Source organism: Haliotis asinina, chromosome 12 (genome assembly GCF_037392515.1).
Source record: "Haliotis asinina isolate JCU_RB_2024 chromosome 12, JCU_Hal_asi_v2, whole genome shotgun sequence".
In the NCBI taxonomy this organism is placed as follows: domain Eukaryota; kingdom Metazoa; phylum Mollusca; class Gastropoda; order Lepetellida; family Haliotidae; genus Haliotis; species Haliotis asinina.
In genome coordinates, this window is record NC_090291.1 from 44,748,433 (window position 1) to 44,768,944 (window position 20,512).

Consider the following 20,512-nt stretch of genomic DNA (forward strand, 5'->3'; position numbering starts at 1 on the left):
GCTACAAACATGTACTAGCCCTGACTTAGGCTGTTTTTATAGTGTTTAGCATGAATACCCTACTCAGACATATTCTACTGACTCCGAGCCGACCAGTCCGATTATGCCGAGAGCCAGGCAGGGGCCAAAAGTAACATATTTTAAAGTCTTATGTGAATTTCGCCATTAGAGAGAAAGGCCAAACATCCCTTTTGAATATTCAAAATGTATAACCTTGATACTATTATTTCTTATTTCGTTGTGTCAAAAAAGTTTACATGTCATTCTGCCTATGACTGAATATTGGTTTTTAAAGCTAAACAGGTCTTAATGGTAATATATTCGCCAAACGGTGTTTTGAAAGTGCGTACGGGACTGCAGGGCCTATGTAAATTCCGTATTTCCTGAGGTGCAAAATTTAACGTGCAACTGATATTATGCATAAATTGTATAATGCATACTCGGTGCTACATGATAGCTCTTCATTCATGATGTGCGACCGGGTAGCCTAGTGGTCAGACCACTACGCCAAAGACTCGGGTTCGATTCCCCACATAACTACAACGAGTGAAACCCATTCCTGATGTCCCCATCGTGATATTGTTTTACTATTGCTAAAAGTGGCCACACACTCACTCATTCATGAACTTAACGCCTGTAACTTACATTACGAGACACATATAGTATGGTATGAAAGCGAATCATTTCTAGTGTCCCCTGCTGAAATATTGCTAAACGCGGCCTAAATCTAACCTGGCTCTCTTCGTGTACATCCTCCAATGCAAGTGAAATCAGTCATTAGATCTGACTGTTTCTCATCTATGGAAGTGTATTACACAATTTCATTTAGTAAATGTGATGTTGTGCTTACACTGACTGACAGCTACCACCTGGTTTAAAACATGCAGGTGCAGATTACGAAAAGTGTCTCACGGACGCCTAAGGAAAGTCCCAGGGACCTTGTGTCATGGAATAAAGGACTTCAGACCCGGGTTCCAACACAAGGAGTGCCTATGTAGTGTATTATCAATCCAAAGAGAACCTGTGTAGTGCATTATCCACACAAAGAGTAGTATATTATCAGTTGCAAGGGGCGCCAGTGTAGTACATTATCAGTACAACGTGTACCAGCGTAATGTATTAGAGCAAGGGGCGCCAGTGTAGCACATTATCAGTACAAAGTGTACCAGCGTAATGTATTAGAGTAAGGGGCGCCAGTGTAGTACATTATCAGTACAACGTGTACCAGCGTAATGTATTTGAGCAAGGGGCGCCAGTGTAGCACATTATCAGTACAAAGTGTACCAGTGTAATGTATTAGAGTAAGGGGCGCCAGTGTAGTACATTATCAGTACAACGTGTACCAGCGTAATGTATTTGAGCAAGGGGCGCCAGTGTAGCACATTATCAGACTTGAGTACAAAGTGTACCAGTGTAATGTATTAGAGTAAGGGGCGCCAGTGTAGCACATTATCACTACAAAGTGTACCAGTGTAATGTATTAGAGTAAGGGGCGCCAGTGTAGCACATTATCAGTACAAAGTGTACCAGTGTAATGTATTAGAGTAAGGGGCGCCAGTGTAGCACATTATCAGTACAAAGTGTACCAGTGTAATGTATTAGAGTAAGGGGCGCCAGTGTAGCACATTATCAGTACAAAGTGTACCAGTGTAATGTATGAGAGCAAGGAGCGCCAGTGTAGCACATTATCAGTACAAAGTGTACCAGTGTAATGTATTAGAGTAAGGGGCGCCAGTGTAGCACATTATCAGTACAAAGTGTACCAGTGTAATGTATTAGAGTAAGGGGCGCCAGTGTAGCACATTATCAGTACAAAGTGTACCAGTGTAATGTATTTGAGCAAGGGGCGCCAGTGTAGCACATTATCAGTACAAAGTGTACCAGCGTAATGTATTTGAGCAAGGGGCGCCAGTGTAGTACATTTTCAGTACAAAGTGTACCAGCGTAATGTATTTGAGCAAGGGGCGCCAGTGTAGCACATTATCAGTACAAAGTGTACCAGCGTAATGTATTAGAGTAAGGGGCGCCAGTGTAGTACATTATCAGTACAAAGTGTACCAGTGTAATGTATTAGAGTAAGGGGCGCCAGTGTAGCACATTATCAGTACAAAGTGTACCAGTGTAATGTATTAGAGCAAGGGGCGCCAGTGTAGCACATTATCAGTACAAAGTGTACCAGTGTAATGTATTAGAGCAAGGGGCGCCAGTGTAGTACATTATCAGTACAAAGTGTACCAGTGTAATGTATTAGAGTAAGGGGCGCCAGTGTAGTACATTATCAGTACAACGTGTACCAGCGTAATGTATTTGAGCAAGGGGCGCCAGTGTAGCACATTATCAGTACAAAGTGTACCAGTGTAATGTATGAGAGCAAGGAGCGCTAGTGTAGTACATTATCAATACCAGATGTATCATTGTGGTGTATTATCAATACAAAGTGAATTGGTGCAGTACATTATCAACACAAGGGGCACCTGTATTGTGTATTATCAATACAAGGTGTATCAGTGTAGTGCATTATCAACACAAGAAGCACGTGTGTAGTGCATTATCAATACAAAATGTACTTGTGTAGTGCCATGGTAGTTCAAAAGAATGACTTTATTGCATTATCAAGGCAAAGATTGTATAAATATTTTGACAACGTCCTCCCAAGAATTGTTAGGGTTGTGTTTTCAGTGAAACACTTTCTTTTCTGAATACTGTTCAAATTCCCAGACTTTACAAACAAAATTAGCCTGACTGTGTTTTAAGTATAGGAGAACACACGCTTCCGAGGTTTTGGTAGACAATGTGAAACCGGAGGGGGAGACCCCGATGGTTTTACATTGTCTACCAAAACCGAGGAGAAGTGTTTTCTGAAACATATATACCGTCAATGATGGGTAATTACAGTGTAGATGATCATTTAATGAAGCTACATAACAATAACTGAAGCGCAAGTAAAATCAATTTAATGACAGTAACAATAAGTAGATAATTTAACCCCATCACCTTCGTCGGACGGATAGCCTTGCGGTAGAGCGTCTGCCTACGGATGTAAGATTTTCAGTTCCAATCCCGCTTCGACAAACATTTGTATTGTGAACTTAATCTTAATCAACTGATTTCAAACACTCATGTCTCATTTGAATGTTCATGTTCACAGGTAGGAAAAGTGAAACCTGGGAAACGGCCTTACTAATGAAAAGTAAAACCTGGGAAGAGGTCTTTCTAGCGAAAAGTAGAACCTGTCCCTCAAAAACAAAAAAAAAATCAAATGCGGTTATTCTGGGAAAACAAGAGATGACCTAATATATAGTGAGAAGCACGCTTTAGGTTTATATGAAAGATAAACGTTATCCTCACCTGCCCTGTTACAATAAGCATTCTTGTCCATCACCTATCGTGCCTTAGACGTACAACGTTGACAAACGTTATTTCTTTTTAATCCCGGTTTAGGACCATTTACATGCACATGTTTTAAGTTAGAAACTCGCACCAATATCCTACATTCTCATCAACACTCCACGGCCGTCCCTGCATTCCAGATGCCTTACGTTCTTTTCGTACAATCTTAAGAATTCGTCTTGTTAAAAATTCTCCTGTCATATCTGCAGTGTCGTGTTTTCGCACAGTAACCCTCTCTTAGGATTTGAGCTGGACGGAAGTTTTCAGGCACGCTTTTGTAGAATGAATGTGCAACCGCTCCGGGAGAAGCAGATTTACAGATTTTTAACATGAACTTTGGTACACATTCATGCTTGTTTTCGTCATAAAATATGTTTTGCTTTCTTCAACTCTTTCGTGCAGCCCGTTTTGAATTTATTGCCTGAGTCGTCTATCTAAGGTGACAAAGTTGACTGTGGGGTTTATTGAACGTTCTCTGTTGTTCATGGAAGTACTGGGCCTAGCTTTTCGATGCGCCCTTAACGCTACGATAGTAAGTTATTGTTATGACACTTAGACTGTCTTAGCTCTAAGCGAAAAAGGTTACAATCTAGGGTATGTACTTTAATGTAGTTTGTACGATATCGATAGTAAAGTGTGCATGTATGGTGAGGCTATGAGGCGATGGAGACAGATTAACAGATGAACTACGGTAGTAGGGTACATATTGTCGTAACTGGAATTTGGGTGTTAGTAAACCCTCTTACCAGTTACCCGTTACGACGACCGTTCTGCCTTATTGGGGGTGCTGCCAGCTCTGGTGGCATACTCGCTTGGTCTGTCCGGGGCTACATCTAGGAATAACTGGTCTGACGACCGGGATTCCTAACTAGCGCATATCATTCGTGTACTGGCACTGAGGCATACAATGAATAACTCAACACAAGTTTCTATACTCACATCGGTTTACTCGATCCCTCTCTTCATAACCATTGATCTTGGCCTGGACAGGGTAGGGCAAGCTCTCGGGATGTGAACGTTCTGCTGTCTCTTCAACCCGCACCGCACCTCGCACCTTTTTGTGCTGACGGTATCTTTTTAAGGTGTTCGAGCCTGCTCCACCCTTGTCACATGACCATCTACCATCTCTCTGATTCGTTAGAAGTTACATCATTCCCTGGTCTCATGTCGTACCTCGTGATTGGAAATCTCCCTTAATTCTAATCAGTGACTCAGCTTTAATTGCTACTTGACGAATCTATTCTGTTGTGTTGTTTGACATTTATTCCCTTTTTCCATCCCTTAATATATTACCCAATAGTAATAGCATTGGTGTTATGCCGAACTAACCGCAAATCTCAGTGATAGATGTATAAATCGTTTCTTGTATACGATTGCAATTTTCACCTTATAACAATATGGTTGTATTTGACGTGTCAAACGGACGGAATAAGATGAAGAATGAAGCCATTCACAATATTCCACGGTATTCATGTTTAATTTTATGTTAAAATATGTCCAGGGTTACGATCCACAAAGCGTCCGTAACGTTACGGCCTGACGTAACTCTATAGCGTATCATAGGATTACGAAGATGGTAAGGTGACCGAAAAAAAGGTATTTACTATTTGGTAAATATATCATAACGTGTTTCAGTACAACACACCAAACCTCCTTTCCATTTGGGACATGCAAACTTGTAATTGTACGTAGTACCATTCTTTGCTAATACCCTTACAAATTCAGCAATACAGCGGATCGAAGAGCAACAATCGTGTAGATTATACATGGCGTGACACAATATAATACATTTGTACGTGATACGAATAAATAGACGGTTAATTTGAATCTAAGGGTTTTGTACTCAGATAATACTTTCTGTTCTTGTATGTACACGTAGCTGCCATAACATTGACCATTGATAAAAGGAACATTATTTTGGTCTCATATTTTCAACTTAATATGTACACCCACTTTGACGGTTTGTTTGAGCTGTGTAAAACTTTCTTTCTGTCCCGTGAACACAACGATGCAAAACATTATTACATTGATAAGACTGTGCTTCGAGATTCCATACACCGAAAATACAAACTTTGATACACTGATTTAGTAATGCTTTTGTATTCCTTGTATTGACCATGCAATAGATTGATTTCGTGTCGTGTCGGTGGCGTAGCGTAGTGATTAAAGCGTTCGCTCGTCACTTGGTTCATTCCCTGCATGGGTACAATGTGTGAAGCCCATTTCTGATGCTCCCCCTGGAATTGCTGAAATATTGCTAAAACTCGTATAATGTGATGCATGTAATACCTCTAAACCATGAGTCGATAATATGATACAAGCGATGCCCTACATTTACACACAAGTTTAGGCTCGATAAGTTACACAGAACCCTACGTTTTCGAATTCTGTTTTCCATTTTAAAACATATGTGTAATAGACGGGACTCGTAACGCAGTTTCAATTTGAAGCCTGCACAATGGACTCATTTAAGTTTTGTGCGTGGCATGTTCCGAACCGGAAGTATGTGTACGCTGAAATGAGTCAGTCTTGAAACATTTCCGGTTTGGGCAGATGTTACGCAACCAGCCCGGGACCTCTCGAGGTGTGGCGGTGGATAAGGAAATCCTTACCACAGAAACTGTCGTTGCAAGCAAATGCAGCAACTCAAACTTCGGGGTCATCTCAAAAGTTTACAGTGAAGGTTTCTACTTACATGAAGCGAGTTATTTCAGCCTAAGGGTTGAGGTTATCGTGTTTGTTCACATGTTCGTAAAGCAGGTCCGCCTTGTGGGTTTTTTTCTTGGTCAGTTTGGAGTTTTTACTCCGTATTTGGTTGACTGGTGAGTGTTGAACTTGGCGTTATTTTAGCTTTATGGCAGCCTGTAAATAATCAGGTATGGACAAACAAATCCAGTGATCGATGTTATGAGCAACTATCTGCGTCGCCGTAATCGAGGAATTGGTTCAATGCCTGTTCTCGAACCTGATCACCACACGGATAGTTGTGTCTTACGGGTGCGTTGTCCACCGCCTCTCGCAATATTAGTGATGTCACGGCGGTGGGCACCCGAAATGGGCTTCACACACTGTACTCATGCGAAGAATTGAAGCCAGGTTAACGACCGCTTTAACTACTAGGTTACCCCACCACCCGATTCGTTATGACCAACATAGGTGAAAATAATAGGACCTATTCTAACGCGGGATCCCCGCAAGGGCATATAGTGTTGTGAAAGAACAATTATAACATACCTCATCGCCCTTCTGACTTGGAGCGGTTGGTTGTTCAAGCTGTGAAAGACTGCTTTACGGAATCCTATTGCGCTACATTCGTAACTAGTGGTCTATTTCCGTGAACTATAAGACGCCATCAGGCTTGCCGGAATGACACGAGTAGTTACGAATGATTTCGCTAGTTTCACATCACGGTGAACATGGTGACGGAAACGCTAGCCCGAACGCAACCGATAAACGCGATGGAACGCCCCAATTGTTGAGGCTAAGTATTTACCTGTGATTTGTAGAGATATTTGTGGTTGTTCCGACATGCCGCACACAACCCAGAGCAAACAGATCGATTCTGTTTCACTAGCTTGGGAGGTTTATTTATTTCAAACGTTTCCTCCAAGGCCAAAGGGCTGGAGCAAACGTGACCCACTTAGATGCACCACCAAGTGACATGGGTCTTATGTGTCAAAGGACAAATATCCACGGGGAGGGTCCTATCCACCGCCTCGGTAAGTATGCAAATGCTTGGGCTCCAACATTGTTGCCATTGAAATGAGCCAGTGTTTCATTGATGTATAAACTATACCGACAATCGAGTGAATAAGTTTTTGAAAATTATGTTTGGTTAATTCAAAAGTTTTTCATAGGGCTTTAATGTAGTTTCCATGCAATGTTTTCGTTTTAAATGTGAAATATTTTTTGTTTGGTCGAATGTGCAATATTGATAGTAATCAATAGCAATAATAACTAGCTGCGCGTCTGCAATGCTAGAGAAGTGGGTAGGTGTGGTGCGAAATATCTATTTATCGCTATGTTATCAATGGGGACATTGAACACTGTCGACGTCATATCACGAGTTATAAATAGCATAGTAAACATAGGTTGGTTTTGTTGATACACCGGTCGAGACAGGTCAGGTAAATCAGTGTTGTCGATCATGCTATTGTTTTGTATTAGGCGGACCCAGGAACTCCAGAACCTTGATTTCTATGTTGCTTTTCGTCATTTTCAAAACAAGGGGCTAAACCGCCTGGCATCCTCCCATCACACGCACGCGTGCGCGCGCGCACACACACACAACACAACACAACACACATACATCACATACACACTCACTACAACACATATACAGACAACACAACACATACACACCACAACACATACACACCACAACACATGCACACGCACCACACCACAACACACACACCACAACACACACACTCCACAACACATACACACACATCAAACACCACAACACACACACACTCCACAACACACACACAACACATATACACACACCACAACACACACTTCACAACACATATACCCACACCACATACCACAACACACACACAACACACACACACAACACAACACAACACACACACACACTACACCACATACACAACACACACAGCACAACACATACACACACAACACAACACATATACACACACAACACAACACATACACCGGTCGAGACAGGTCAGGTAAATCAGTGTTGTCGATCATGCTATTGTTTTGTATTAGGCGGACCCAGGACCTCGCGATCCGCAACTCCAGAACCTTGATTTCTATGTTGCTTTTCGTCATTTTCAAAATGAGGGGCTAAACCGCCTGGCATCCTCCCATCACACGCACGCGCGCGTGCACACACACACAACACTCAGCACAACACAACACACGTACACACTCACCACAACAGATATAGACACCACAACACACACACCATAACACATACACATACATACATACATACATACATACATACATACATACATACATACATACATACATACATACATACATAAATACACACCACACCACAACACACACCACAACACATACACACTCCACAACACACACACACCACAACACATACGATAGCACACACACCACAACACACACACACACACGATAGCACCCACACCCACACCGGATCCTCCACTGAATCACCGATGCGGACAGACTCACCAGGTGGCGTGAATAGGATAATAACTCTCTATCATCCCTTATCTTATCAGACTGGAACATTATGCACATTGTATTTTAGTTCAGTAACGTTAAATGGGAATAGCTGCATGATACTGCATGTGTAAAATTCGCAGGTCGATAGAGAAACGTATGATTATATCGCTACACCTTATTAGGTAGCGCTTTCAGGGCAACAGCATAATTGTTATGTGGCAATATTCTGTGACAATACAGCTTTTGATCGTATTATTAGTTGGGGATTGTTCGAGATCCAACATATGACATGCGTCTTGACAGAGACAGTGTCTAGATTTAACGGACACGAGGCAGGCGTCAACCAAGAGTGACCCGTATGACTCTTCCACTCCGGCCAACTTCTCCTTCTTGAGTAGAAGTACAAGCATTCAGTTTTTTATTAGTCGTCCGAGGAAGATAACACTGTTTAATAATTTTACAATGTTATTACACATTGTGATGCCGTACGTATGACGTCAAAATGGTCTACAGATCCCCCACATGAGTACAATGTGTGAAGCCAGTTTCTGGTGTCCCCCGCCGTGATATTGCTGGAACATTGCTAGAAGCGGCGTAAAACCAAACTCAGTTACTCGCTCATGACGTTTATCAGCTGATGAAGATAGTGCCTCAAACTCCATGACTTACGAATTCCCGGTTTCGATTATCTACGAGGGCGCGGTAAGTGATACTATTGTTAGAACGTATGCTAAAAGTTACTGCAAAACGCACAGTTATTTTTCGTTTTTGACATAAACAAGTGAGTGAGTGAGTATGGTTTTACTCTTCATATTAGCAATATTCTAACAAAATCACAGGTTGGTGCTATACAGGCTGCTAGACACATGTCGGGAATCGAACTTGTAAATTATGCATGCGGACGCTTTCACAACTTGGCTACCCTTTCAACCAAATGTATTCGACATCTGGTTTAGGCCCAGGTGAACGTATGTCTGATAATACAGTGTATGAAAATCCTAAAATACCCAGCAAGCCCACAGGGCTGATAACTGAATTTGCTTCCGGCCCTGTTAACATGAAGCCAGCCATGTATGTAATATAGGAAACTGAGATAAGGTGTTAAATAATGTAATTAATAAACTGATGTGTGATTGTTACATAGTTTACTATCAGAAAAGCATTCTCCCGACCATTCTCCCGACCAATCATATTTAGTGTTAGATAAACTGGGTGGAAGTTACGGTTTGAATGAAGAGACATCGTCTAGCTACCACATTTGTAAATTATTTTCGAAAGATGTCTCGTAGTCAATGCCATGGTCAAATGTATACCCAGGGAAAATGTATTGACTCACACGGCTGGCTATAAAATAAAGTTGTAAGCAAGCCATGTAACTAACAAGCAGCGGGCCGCCGGGCAGAAGCTATTTCATACACTGCGAATAATTGTCATAATATTGTTTTCTATAGTCATAAGGTTCATACTTGTTCTTGGGGCGGTGGGGTAGCCTAGTGGCTTGTTTTTTGAAAGAGTGTTGGTATTTCTTTTGAAAGGGTAACGCTATTGTCAAGGCATTATAACGCGGACTTTTCAACTGCAGTTAATGAAATATCCCTGGTTTCTGCCCTGGAAATAGCGTTACCGTTACCAAAGCTAAAATTTAGAATTTCTAATAAAACAAGAATAGACAAGGCATCGAGTTTGAAGAATTTGCTGCTAACAACAAAGGCCTCAGGTCACTGACACACTTTTTACAAATGTGGAAACGTCACAGAACAAAACTGGTGACGTCACTGTTCAGTGTGACGACAAGCTTGTTCATATGTTGAACTTCTACATATTGCCATTCAAAGAAGAAATTCTATCAATTTTAGCTATATAGTCGGTTTTAATCTCCCTGAGCCTTATTTAGTTCCTTCGGTCCAGCACTCTATGTAGTGTAAATGTTTGATTTGAAGTCTAGATTTTCTACGACTCAGGTCCAGTTCTCACTGGTCCACTTTTCAGTTTGAATGCAGCTATTTATCTCCCTCCGAGCTATGTGTTATCAGACACTACGCCTTAGCCATGCTTTAACAATTAAGTTTGAATGTGTCGATAGATTAAGCCAAGCTGTTGAATCTGTTTAATGCTAGCGCATATAACGCCTTCCTTGTCCCGCGTGTTACAGAGGGGCATTTGTCTGTGTCGTAAGTGTTAAAGAAGGACACTCATGTGTGTATTCAACTGGGCACGAGTTAGGTTTGGGTGAGTGAGTTTAGTTTTACACCGCATTCAGCAACATTCCGCTTATATGGAGGCGGTCAAGACAATCAAGTGATCAAGAGCATGAGCATCCATCTGCCCAAATGGGAACCGATCATTTGTGTCAATCAAGTCAGCGAGCCTGTCCACCCGATCCCGTTAATCACCTCTTACCATAAGCATGGGTTCCTGAAAGTCAATATTCTAACCTGGACCCTCAGGGGTCGAGCTATGTTTGGACCTGCATTTATTCATTCTTCTAAGATGCTTCTAATAGCCCTCAATGGAGCAGGTTTGGATTTCACTCAGGTTCTAAATCTCCCATTTTCTGGGACTCTTCTTCAATATGAACAGTGTACCTGTCAACTTCTATTTTGTCAGAGACTAGGCGTAAGTCTACAAGGAACGCAGATTAAGCGTAGATATGCCCAATGTTTCACTTCATTTCGTGTCTGTATGGAGTATGTCATATAGCACAACTGTATTGTTTAAAATGTAATTTCACCCACTGAAGTAGGTTTAGGTCTTGGGCAAACTATCATATTGATCATGGGCACTTCATGGAACACCTAACACGGAACAGGGAGGGCATGTTTGGTTACTGAAACACACGTACATATGTGAATTCGCGGACATTAGGCAAAGGTTAATTGCACCGATAACGCGAATACTATGATATACGATAACGGCTGTTATCGCGTGTTGTACGGCGGAGGTTGAATGTTTTGGGCTGATCCAAGGCGTACTTGTGGCGTCGATTTCTCTGTAGATGTGTCTCAGTGTCAACAGTTTGTTCTTGTTTCTTCACGTGTTTCTCTAAAAGTCTTGCATTTTCTTTTTTTAAACACGTCTCTTTGTGGCTATTCAAGAATGTAAATGTGTCGGTCTAAGAGTGTAAATGTGTTCAGCTAAGGGTGTAAGTGTGTGCAGCTAAAAGTGTAAATATGTGCAGTTAAGAGCGTAAATGTGTGCAGCTGAGAGTGTACGTGTGTGCAGCTAAATGTGCAAATAAGAATGCAGTTAAGCAATTAAGAATGTAAATGTGCCGGTCTTAGAGTGTAAATGAGTGCAGCCAAGGTTATTGAGAGGCATTTAGAAGTCGGTATTCTAATATACGACAAAATGTTATGGATGTCAACTTCTTCTTTATTGTTTTCACAACGTTTCTGGGCTATTCCTTGCCCCTTCGTCAGGTGGATGCTAACTAACAGTTAAACAGGATATATATACTAGTAATCTACATGAAGCCAGAGAGGTGATTTAAGCATGTATATACAATTGAAACATAGCAAATGAAAAAGGGGATTAAAATATACAAAAGCTGGTATGGTGTTGTTACAATGGATTAATCAGGAGGAGCCAATGTATTGATAGGTGTACAGTGGTGGGGGGTGATAGTCTAACAATGTACAAAAGCTAAGATACTAAGTGTGGGATGATGCTGTAACGGTGGATAGCAGATGATTGGTGAAGCCTCGTGTCTAATTGATTTCCCAGGCATTGGGTAGGTAAACCACTTGGTCTCTGTTCATCTGTGGGGTTAATCTCTTGATGTTGATGGCTTCAGAGAATTTGCATCGTCGCCAACCATGGACGTTCGTCGCTATGACTGGCAAGCAACTACAATCATAGCGACGAACGGGAGCAATGAGTGCGACAGTTCCATGTGGGCACTAACGATGTGTAGTGTTAGTGCCTACACTGAAACTTTGCACTCATAGCAATTAAAAAGCTGACTATCCATAGAACTTGTTTATCCCTCACATAATAAGTTTTAGCTGTATAATGAGGGGTATATGGGGTGTTATACCTAAAACAGGACACATAAAATCCTGGATACCCAAAATGCTACAACGGATTTATATTACCGAAAGTTAAATTTTCATAGATAAATCTAACATTAAAACACTGAAATTCAACCATAATGTATGATGATGATTTCTGTCGACACCAGGCTTTTGCCGAATGAACAAATAATTAATAATTAATAATTCAAAATAGGGGATGTAGGGATGTCAAGTCATCTTGAATTTAATATGAAAACGTTTAAAAACATGATAATAAAACAAACCATATATGATAAAATAAATAATGTATTCTCCCTCGCAAAGATGTATTCCCCGCTTCCACGGTCAACGGAATGCACCTGCCATATTTGGTGATTTGTTTGAAGTCGTTGAACCAATCAGATACGATTCCTACATAAGGTAGGATAGTGATTATTGTTCATGGCAGTTTAGGTATCAGATATGTAGTCGTCATACAATGCAGTAGACCGATATCATGTCAGATCTTGGTAGTTGTCTACAGCTACTCAGAACCCCTCACTAACCTCAATACTTTTAGACCTACTCTCTCAAATTAAAGGATGCAGAATTTTCTATGGCAAACTTAAAGCAAATGATACTCTACCTTCAGGTTGTCGAAATGAGAAAATGAACTAAACTCAGACATTTCATAGAACACAGTGTTTAAAAAATATACAATGTGTACAAATGATGTAAAGCTTTTAGAAATCAGATTTAGACATAACAGATTTATAAGCAGAGTATTTTAAGCTAGAAAAGAGTATGTGCAAATGAAGATAATTGATACAAATATTTGTAACCAGAAAGCCTCCAACATGTATTCATAAAGTATAATCTTGTTCAGGAGTTCTGGAGAAAGGTTGAAAACCTTATTAATCCTACACAGTGTCATGTTCCCCTTTTCTGATCAAGACATTCTCTTTGCAACAGTACATTTAGTCTCCAGGTGACACAGATCGTTCTGCCAACAGTGGCTGCTTAGTATATAGCCATGCCATGGCATGTGGTGTCTGGATAATGAGTTGCTTTATCATTTCGGATTTGTCAATATTCTGTCGCCATACGTATTTCTACCTCGCAACAATACTGCTTTTCCGTTGTTCAGTCTTGATGGATGGTAGAAAATATTTCATCCGTTCCCATTAATATTCAAAAGATGTCGTTGATTGTGAGCTGCGCCATTTTTGACGTTGCCAGTAGCAGCCGGTTGTTATATAGTTGCTCGTCAGCATTAATTTTTTAGTACATTAAGGAATTTCTAAGTTGAGCTGAGCTACTATACTCTGGAATAATCAGGTAACATATTTTACGTCATTTGTAAGCCAGTTTGTATCCAAAGCTCGTTTCATTTGGGATATTTATAACATTTCGGAAAGAATATTGTCAATATTCATATCGGACAACTGTGTATAATTCGTACAGTATAAATGTAGGATAGCTAGTCTACATCTGTAATTTTGGGCAGAAGTGTAGAGTGAACGTCGTAACTAAGATATCAACTGGATATGTACCAAGTTCCCCAAGGGTATAGGGACATGGTGTGCTTGCTTTTAATTTAAGATATATTTACAAAATATCCAATAATCCCGATTCAGCTTCATAGTGTTAACATATCCCCAAATGTCTGACCAATACTTTAATATTAATATTAGATGTTCATAGCTGATCAAATAATCTTCATGCACAGTCACCAGGTGTATCTAATTGTCTAATATGTTTTTCTTTTTTTTTTTGTTATTATCATTTTTTCGAAACAAATAACTTTCATCATATACATAATATAAAAAAAGCGCTTCTCTTAATCTGCGTAAGATTCGGGTTAGGGCTTCAGAAACCCATATTTGGCGTAAGAGGCGACTAACAGGATCTGGTGGTCAGGCAAGCTGACTTGGTTGACATGGTATCCCATTTGCATAGCTCGATGTTCATGCTGCTGACCACTGGATTGCCTGGTCAAGAGTCGATCCCTTGCATACCGTCATATAGCTGGTATATTGCTGAGTGCGGCGTAAAAACTCACACACTTAATTACTTCACAGAATTTCCCATTGCCACTAAATGATACTCCAAGATAAAGATATTCTTTAACTATTTAAGTTTCCTTCTCAAACAGTTATGGATTATAATATTTTCTTTCAGGGTGTTTTCCTTCTACATTGCTTACAACGATTACTTCTCCCCCGTTGTCATCCGTGTCTGGGGATACAAGCATACGCTTGATTATTTGCCATCTTTCACTTGATGCTCATTTACTGAAATATCAGGTAATTAGTGTTGATGCCGCTCTGATAACTTGGCATTTTGCGTTCCCATTTTGCCGAGGATGTGTGCGAAATAGCCACTGGTCCGCTAGTGCGTGGCAAGTAAAAATCCAGTCGGGCAAGTAAATCTCCACGGTCAATGACCCTACTGGCAAATGGGGGCGATGGGGTAGACTAGTGGTTAAAGCGTTCGCTCGTCACGTTGAAGACCCGGGTTCGATTCCCTGACAATGTGAAAAACCTGATACGAAGATCAGTATACATGACAAGTTTTTAAAGTATCCTGGGTTGGTGGTATTCCGAAACGCTACAAGTATTTTACAATAAGAAATTATTTTAAAAAACATATGCTATAGAACAGATGCCGGATGCATGGAGAATAAGCTGACGGGAAAAAGAAACCAAGTCGAAATCACTGATATTACAAAATGACAAACCGCTTTTGTGAAAAAAGAAAGTGAATTTTAGTTACTTCATATGAATAAATTACACTTCACAGAACCACCTCCAAAACGTCTGTCTTATCGAACGTTAACGGCATTGAAAGCAATACATATTCCAGCAATATCAAAGCGGGGGACACCAAAAATGATCTTCGTACATGTGGGGAATCGAAACCGAGCTTACTGCGTGACGATCGAATGCATCAACCACTAGGCTACCCCACCGCTCCGACTGAGCTAATGACCTACTCAGACGAATGAATGAATGAATGAATGTCTTTATTTCCTCCAGAATTGTATCCGAAGATCAAGGTTATTCTTTGCTAAACTCTAGTCGTTTCATGGAATAATTATTATTCAGTGGTTTATACTATTGTTAATTAGCCTCAGCTAAGGTTGGAAAAACGGAGGTTACTCTCATTCGCAACTCAAAATAGAGCGTTTAGGCGCTCAGCGTTCTATTGTATCGGTTTGTGATCACGTTTACTGTTTCAGAGTAGGTTTCTCTGCCTCCATACATAAGTATACAATAAACTAAGCTAAATCTAAATTTATTGATAAATGAAATGTTGGAATATAGCCTAGTTTAGGTGTGATTCTGATCATTTGAATTTCTATTGCATGTTTTCCCGTGCTAATCTTTGAAAGTTGCATTTAGTTTTCTTTAAAGCGATGCATCAAATGTTCACTGTGATCCATTTGCCTAACTTTGTAATCTTAGCAGAGTAATGTATTTCAGATTGAATGTTGCCTCTGCCCAGAGAGGGCAAACTTTGCATTTACTGGACATTACTAACATTTCAAGCACTGAGTCGTCATATACATTTCATTTATCTACGCTGGTCAAGCAGTCCAGACCAGTTAGATTACCTAAACCTTTAGTGTTGAATGATTACCCAGAGAACAGGGATATTTGTGTTATGACTGTATTGAAACATTATCTAGAGAGGACTGCTGATCTATTTGTGTCTTACATTAGACCCTACAAGGCTGCATTAAGAGATACAATTTCTCGCTGGACAATTGACAATCGCATCTTCTCCGCGCACAGTACAAGAGCAGCGGCGACATCTGCAGCTTTATGTGCATCAGTACCAATAGCTGAGATATTGAGTAAAGCTGACTGTTCATCAGAATTAACCTTTGCTCAGTTTTACAGCAAGCCAGTGGTCAAGGGGAGAAAATTCGCTGATGCCATCCTCAACTCTGTAACCGAGCATCGTGATGTTGACTGATTGTTTATGATATGGCAGTGATTAATTATGGTCAAGTTACCATATTGATTAATCAGTGTCGCATGCATTAGTTCTATGAGTAATTACTGCAATCTCTATGACATATTGTTGTCAATTACCAGTTGAATAAAGGTCCTCGGACGTTCCTTAAAATTAGTTGATTCTTTCTGTTGAAGATGATGGATATAACTGCTGTTTGTGAGTGAGCATTAGTCTTCGAAGTCTCACAGAATCACGAACATTACGTGATTAGCTGATAGAATCTAAAAGTGCAACGAGACTTACCTGGAAGTTGAAGTTTGACTGTGGTTCTATCAGCTAATCTTAGTGATGGAGGGATTATGTTACCTTATTTACCCAGCACCCATTATACTCTCTATTATCTCTTGTTCCTAACGCCACTCACAATCGTTGAAGTCTGACTCGCGCAGGCGCAATGGCAATCTCTCAAATAATCCCTGCATTACTAATACACTAATACTGCATTACTCGTTTAACTTTTAGATTATTGGCAGGAGCGTTATCCTGCTGGAATGCAAATTCCTTTTGAGGGCTAGATATCGTTTATGGTTATTTACTAGTTACCAGGTACCCCTTTCAGGATACCAGGCCATTAGGTTACAGGAGGCTCCACACATGGACTTGGAGTGGGTGCTTTCACGTGCGCTCACTGCAGTAATGACGATAACTCTCAACTGAAAATCACCAAACTTTTGTTCGGAATTTATTACTGAAGCATTTGAACATTGATTCTTCGGAGAATATGACCTGGTTCCAATCTTTCACACCAAAATGCTTAATATGTGTCTTGGCCCAGAGAAGTTTCTTGTACCTTGACTGGACGGAATGGAAGTAGTGCGTTTGAATTTTGAACCCATAACTGTTGCACATTCTTCAAGACCATTCCCGACTCTTACAAGCTAATTAAACTTCTGTCCAATATTGTCATTAAGTCATGCTTTCTGATGAACAGAAGCCTTGAGTACAAGATACTCATTATTTAGAGCAGTTTTTCCATGAAAAATTTGGTATAAAGTGGACCTGTGCCTTAGTGTTAATTATTGAGTATGATTTGTTTTAAAATTTCGGAAATTGTTGTCGAACTACATCAGCCCAATTCATCAAATTTTCAATTTGACAACTTAAACTCGTTACTATGGTATGCGTTATCATTGTTAACATTGTAAAAATGCAAAATGGCGCTTGAGTCCACTTACCTCCTTTCCAGGTACTGCATGGAAACTCCGCTTGAAATGGACAGGACAGCTCAAAATACAAATCTGATGGTCGCTGATAACAGTATTCTTTAATGCTTTTCTTTTTAGTTTCAGATACAATGAGGCATAAATTTTACACGGTGCTCTTCCTGCTTGTGTGCAGTATTCTTGTAAGGATCTACTTTACTGGTTTGCATACAACACCACTTAATGGCCATGACAACCAACCACATGTTGAACTCCCTGACAGCGGCACACATGCTAAACCCCAGGACAACCGTCCTCGTGCTAGGAACGATGATAACCAACTCCCTCGCCATCAAAATCACATAACGGTTGACTTCTTGGGGCGACTCGGAAACCTTATGTTTGAGTACGCTTCTCTTTATGGTATTAGCCGAAAAAATAACCTAATACCAGTTGTGCCTCGTACACTGTCATTATTGAATTCCTTTAACATCAGTGCACAAAAGTCCGATCAGAAGTATTTAAAGAGATACATCGAAAAGAAAGGATGTACATTTGAACCGGAAGTGATGCAGCTTGGGAACGGAAGTGACGTCAGACTAGTAGGATACTTCCAGAGCTGGAAATATTTCCAATTTGTGGAGAAGGAAATTCGTCAAAACTTTAGATGGAAAGAAAATATCTTTAAGCAAGCGAATGACTTATTAAGGAATTTAGTTAAATATGAACAAGATGCCATTCGCATAGGTGTTCATGTTCGACGAGGGGATATGGTGCACAGTGCTCATATGGTTAATTATGGTTATATAGCGGCCAACAAGGATTATTTGGACAAAGCATTGACTTATTTCAGATCTAAATTTAAAAACGCCAGTTTTATTGTCGTTTCTGACGATATAAAATGGTGCGAAGAAAACATCAAGGGTGAAGACGTGCACATTTTGAAAAAAAACAATTCACCAGAAGTGGACATGGCTATTTTGACACTTTGTAACCATACAATTATTACATCCGGGTCCTTTGGCTGGTGGTCAGCGTGGCTGGCGGGAGGTGAGGTTGTGTACTTCAAAGGCTACCCACGGCCAGGATCACAGCTCTTTGAACTGATAACGGTTGCTGACTACCGACCGCCATCCTGGATTGGAATGTAATGTTCTCTCGGTATTTGATAGCTAAGATACATGGCGTTCACTAACATAACGGCGTTCATGTTAGGGAACGCTATGTATCTTAGCTAGGTATTTGATGGAACTTAAGATCTATCTGTGGTTAAATCTTCACTTGTCTTTCAACATTAGCATCTGTGTTCGGATGTCATTTAAAACTCTGATAACCGATGCTTGTCTTAAGAGGCGACTAAGGGGATCGGGCGGTCAAACTCAGATGTGGCTGATACATGCCATCGTCTCCCAACTGCGTAGATCGATGCTGTTGATCACTGGATTGTCTGGCCCAGATTCGATTATTTACAGACCTCATAGAGCTGGAATATTGCTGAGTGTTGTTCATGTTGTTGATCCGCTGGATTGTCTGGTCCAGGTTCGATTATTTACAGACCTCATATAACTGGAATATTGCTGAGTGCGGCGTAAAACTCAACTCACTCACAGTTTGATGCTGAAGGGGTCGCTTGAGCGGGGCGGGACTACCACATTGTCCGATTTCCAGTTTTTGTGGAAGCCGCGGTGACTAAAGGGGTGAGGTCGCTGACTTGCCTCAGTCTGATTGGACAAAAGGATTGTCCACACAAATGTATTGTTCATCATGGTGTATTCATAGAACTCATTGTTCTGTGTATCAGACAGGTTATTTCGTCTCAGTTTGTGTACTTGCGAACAGTTCGCGAAAACACACCAGACAACACCTTACTTCGCGGAGCGCTCGAGCATGAAAAAGGCATGCATTCTCGCCAAGTGCGGGGATCGGAGTGAAATTGTAGTTGGTTTCGATACATAGATTAGGCAGCACGTCTTGAGATATCCAGTTAGTGATTGTGTCATTTAGGCAGTTGGTTGTTTGACAGAGGTTGAATGTTATGGAAAGATAGCAAGGTAAGATAGTTTAATGTAATTAAAGGTAAGTTAAACCAAATATTAGAGTTTGATTTAGTGTTTTCGTTTTTATATCACAACTAGTACAGTTCCTGCTGAACACAGACGGTGTGGGTTCGAATCCCGAATGTGACTCAACCCCAAAAAATAGCTGAATCTGATCTGAGAAGGTGTAACCTCATTCATACCGCGTGGACCAAGTTGTGCATACATCCACTAGTGATCTCTCTTGTTTCATCCCACGTTGTATTCGGTTGTTGTATGGGCTATGTTACATGTGGCAAATGAAATATATTCCCCAGCTAAGGTATGAAGTATCAGAAGTCTGTTTTGCGGTCATGTGACCGACTTCTCCATATCGTGTAAACTTTACGTCAAAAAGATTTTATCTAATGACACCGTTAGCTTCTATGTTAAACGTTGCAGCGAAACTCTGTTGCTAGTTTGGTCCACATTTCTGAGAAATCGAAAGGCCCCGTTCTGTTGCTGGTCTTTGTGGGCTGCTGTCTTAACACCAAGTAATGGCTAATGGGATGGTTGTGCCTTCATCCAAAAGTAAATTCAGATCATGTAATTTATTTATTTATTTGTTCTCAACCTAGTTCTAGTCAAAAAGAGCTGACTTCACTTTCGTGCAGGTGAAGTCTGCTCTCAGTTCCAGATAATCTGGTAATAAACATTTTACCTTACAGAACTTCATGTTTTTATTTACAACAGTCTGAAACAAAGAGGTGTC

At 40.6% G+C, this 20,512-nt stretch overlaps 1 protein-coding gene across 1 annotated transcript; it reads left to right on the top strand.

Moving 5' to 3' along the window:
• The first annotated feature begins 7,496 nt into the window (after positions 1-7,496).
• Positions 7,497-20,465, top strand: LOC137258949 (galactoside alpha-(1,2)-fucosyltransferase 2-like). Its single transcript, XM_067796646.1, has 2 exons — positions 7,497-7,517; positions 17,867-20,465. The coding sequence occupies exon 2, from the start codon at positions 17,878-17,880 to the stop codon at positions 18,874-18,876; it is 999 nt and encodes a 332-aa protein (XP_067652747.1). The 5' UTR covers positions 7,497-7,517; positions 17,867-17,877; the 3' UTR covers positions 18,877-20,465.
• The last annotated feature ends 47 nt before the right edge of the window (positions 20,466-20,512 follow it).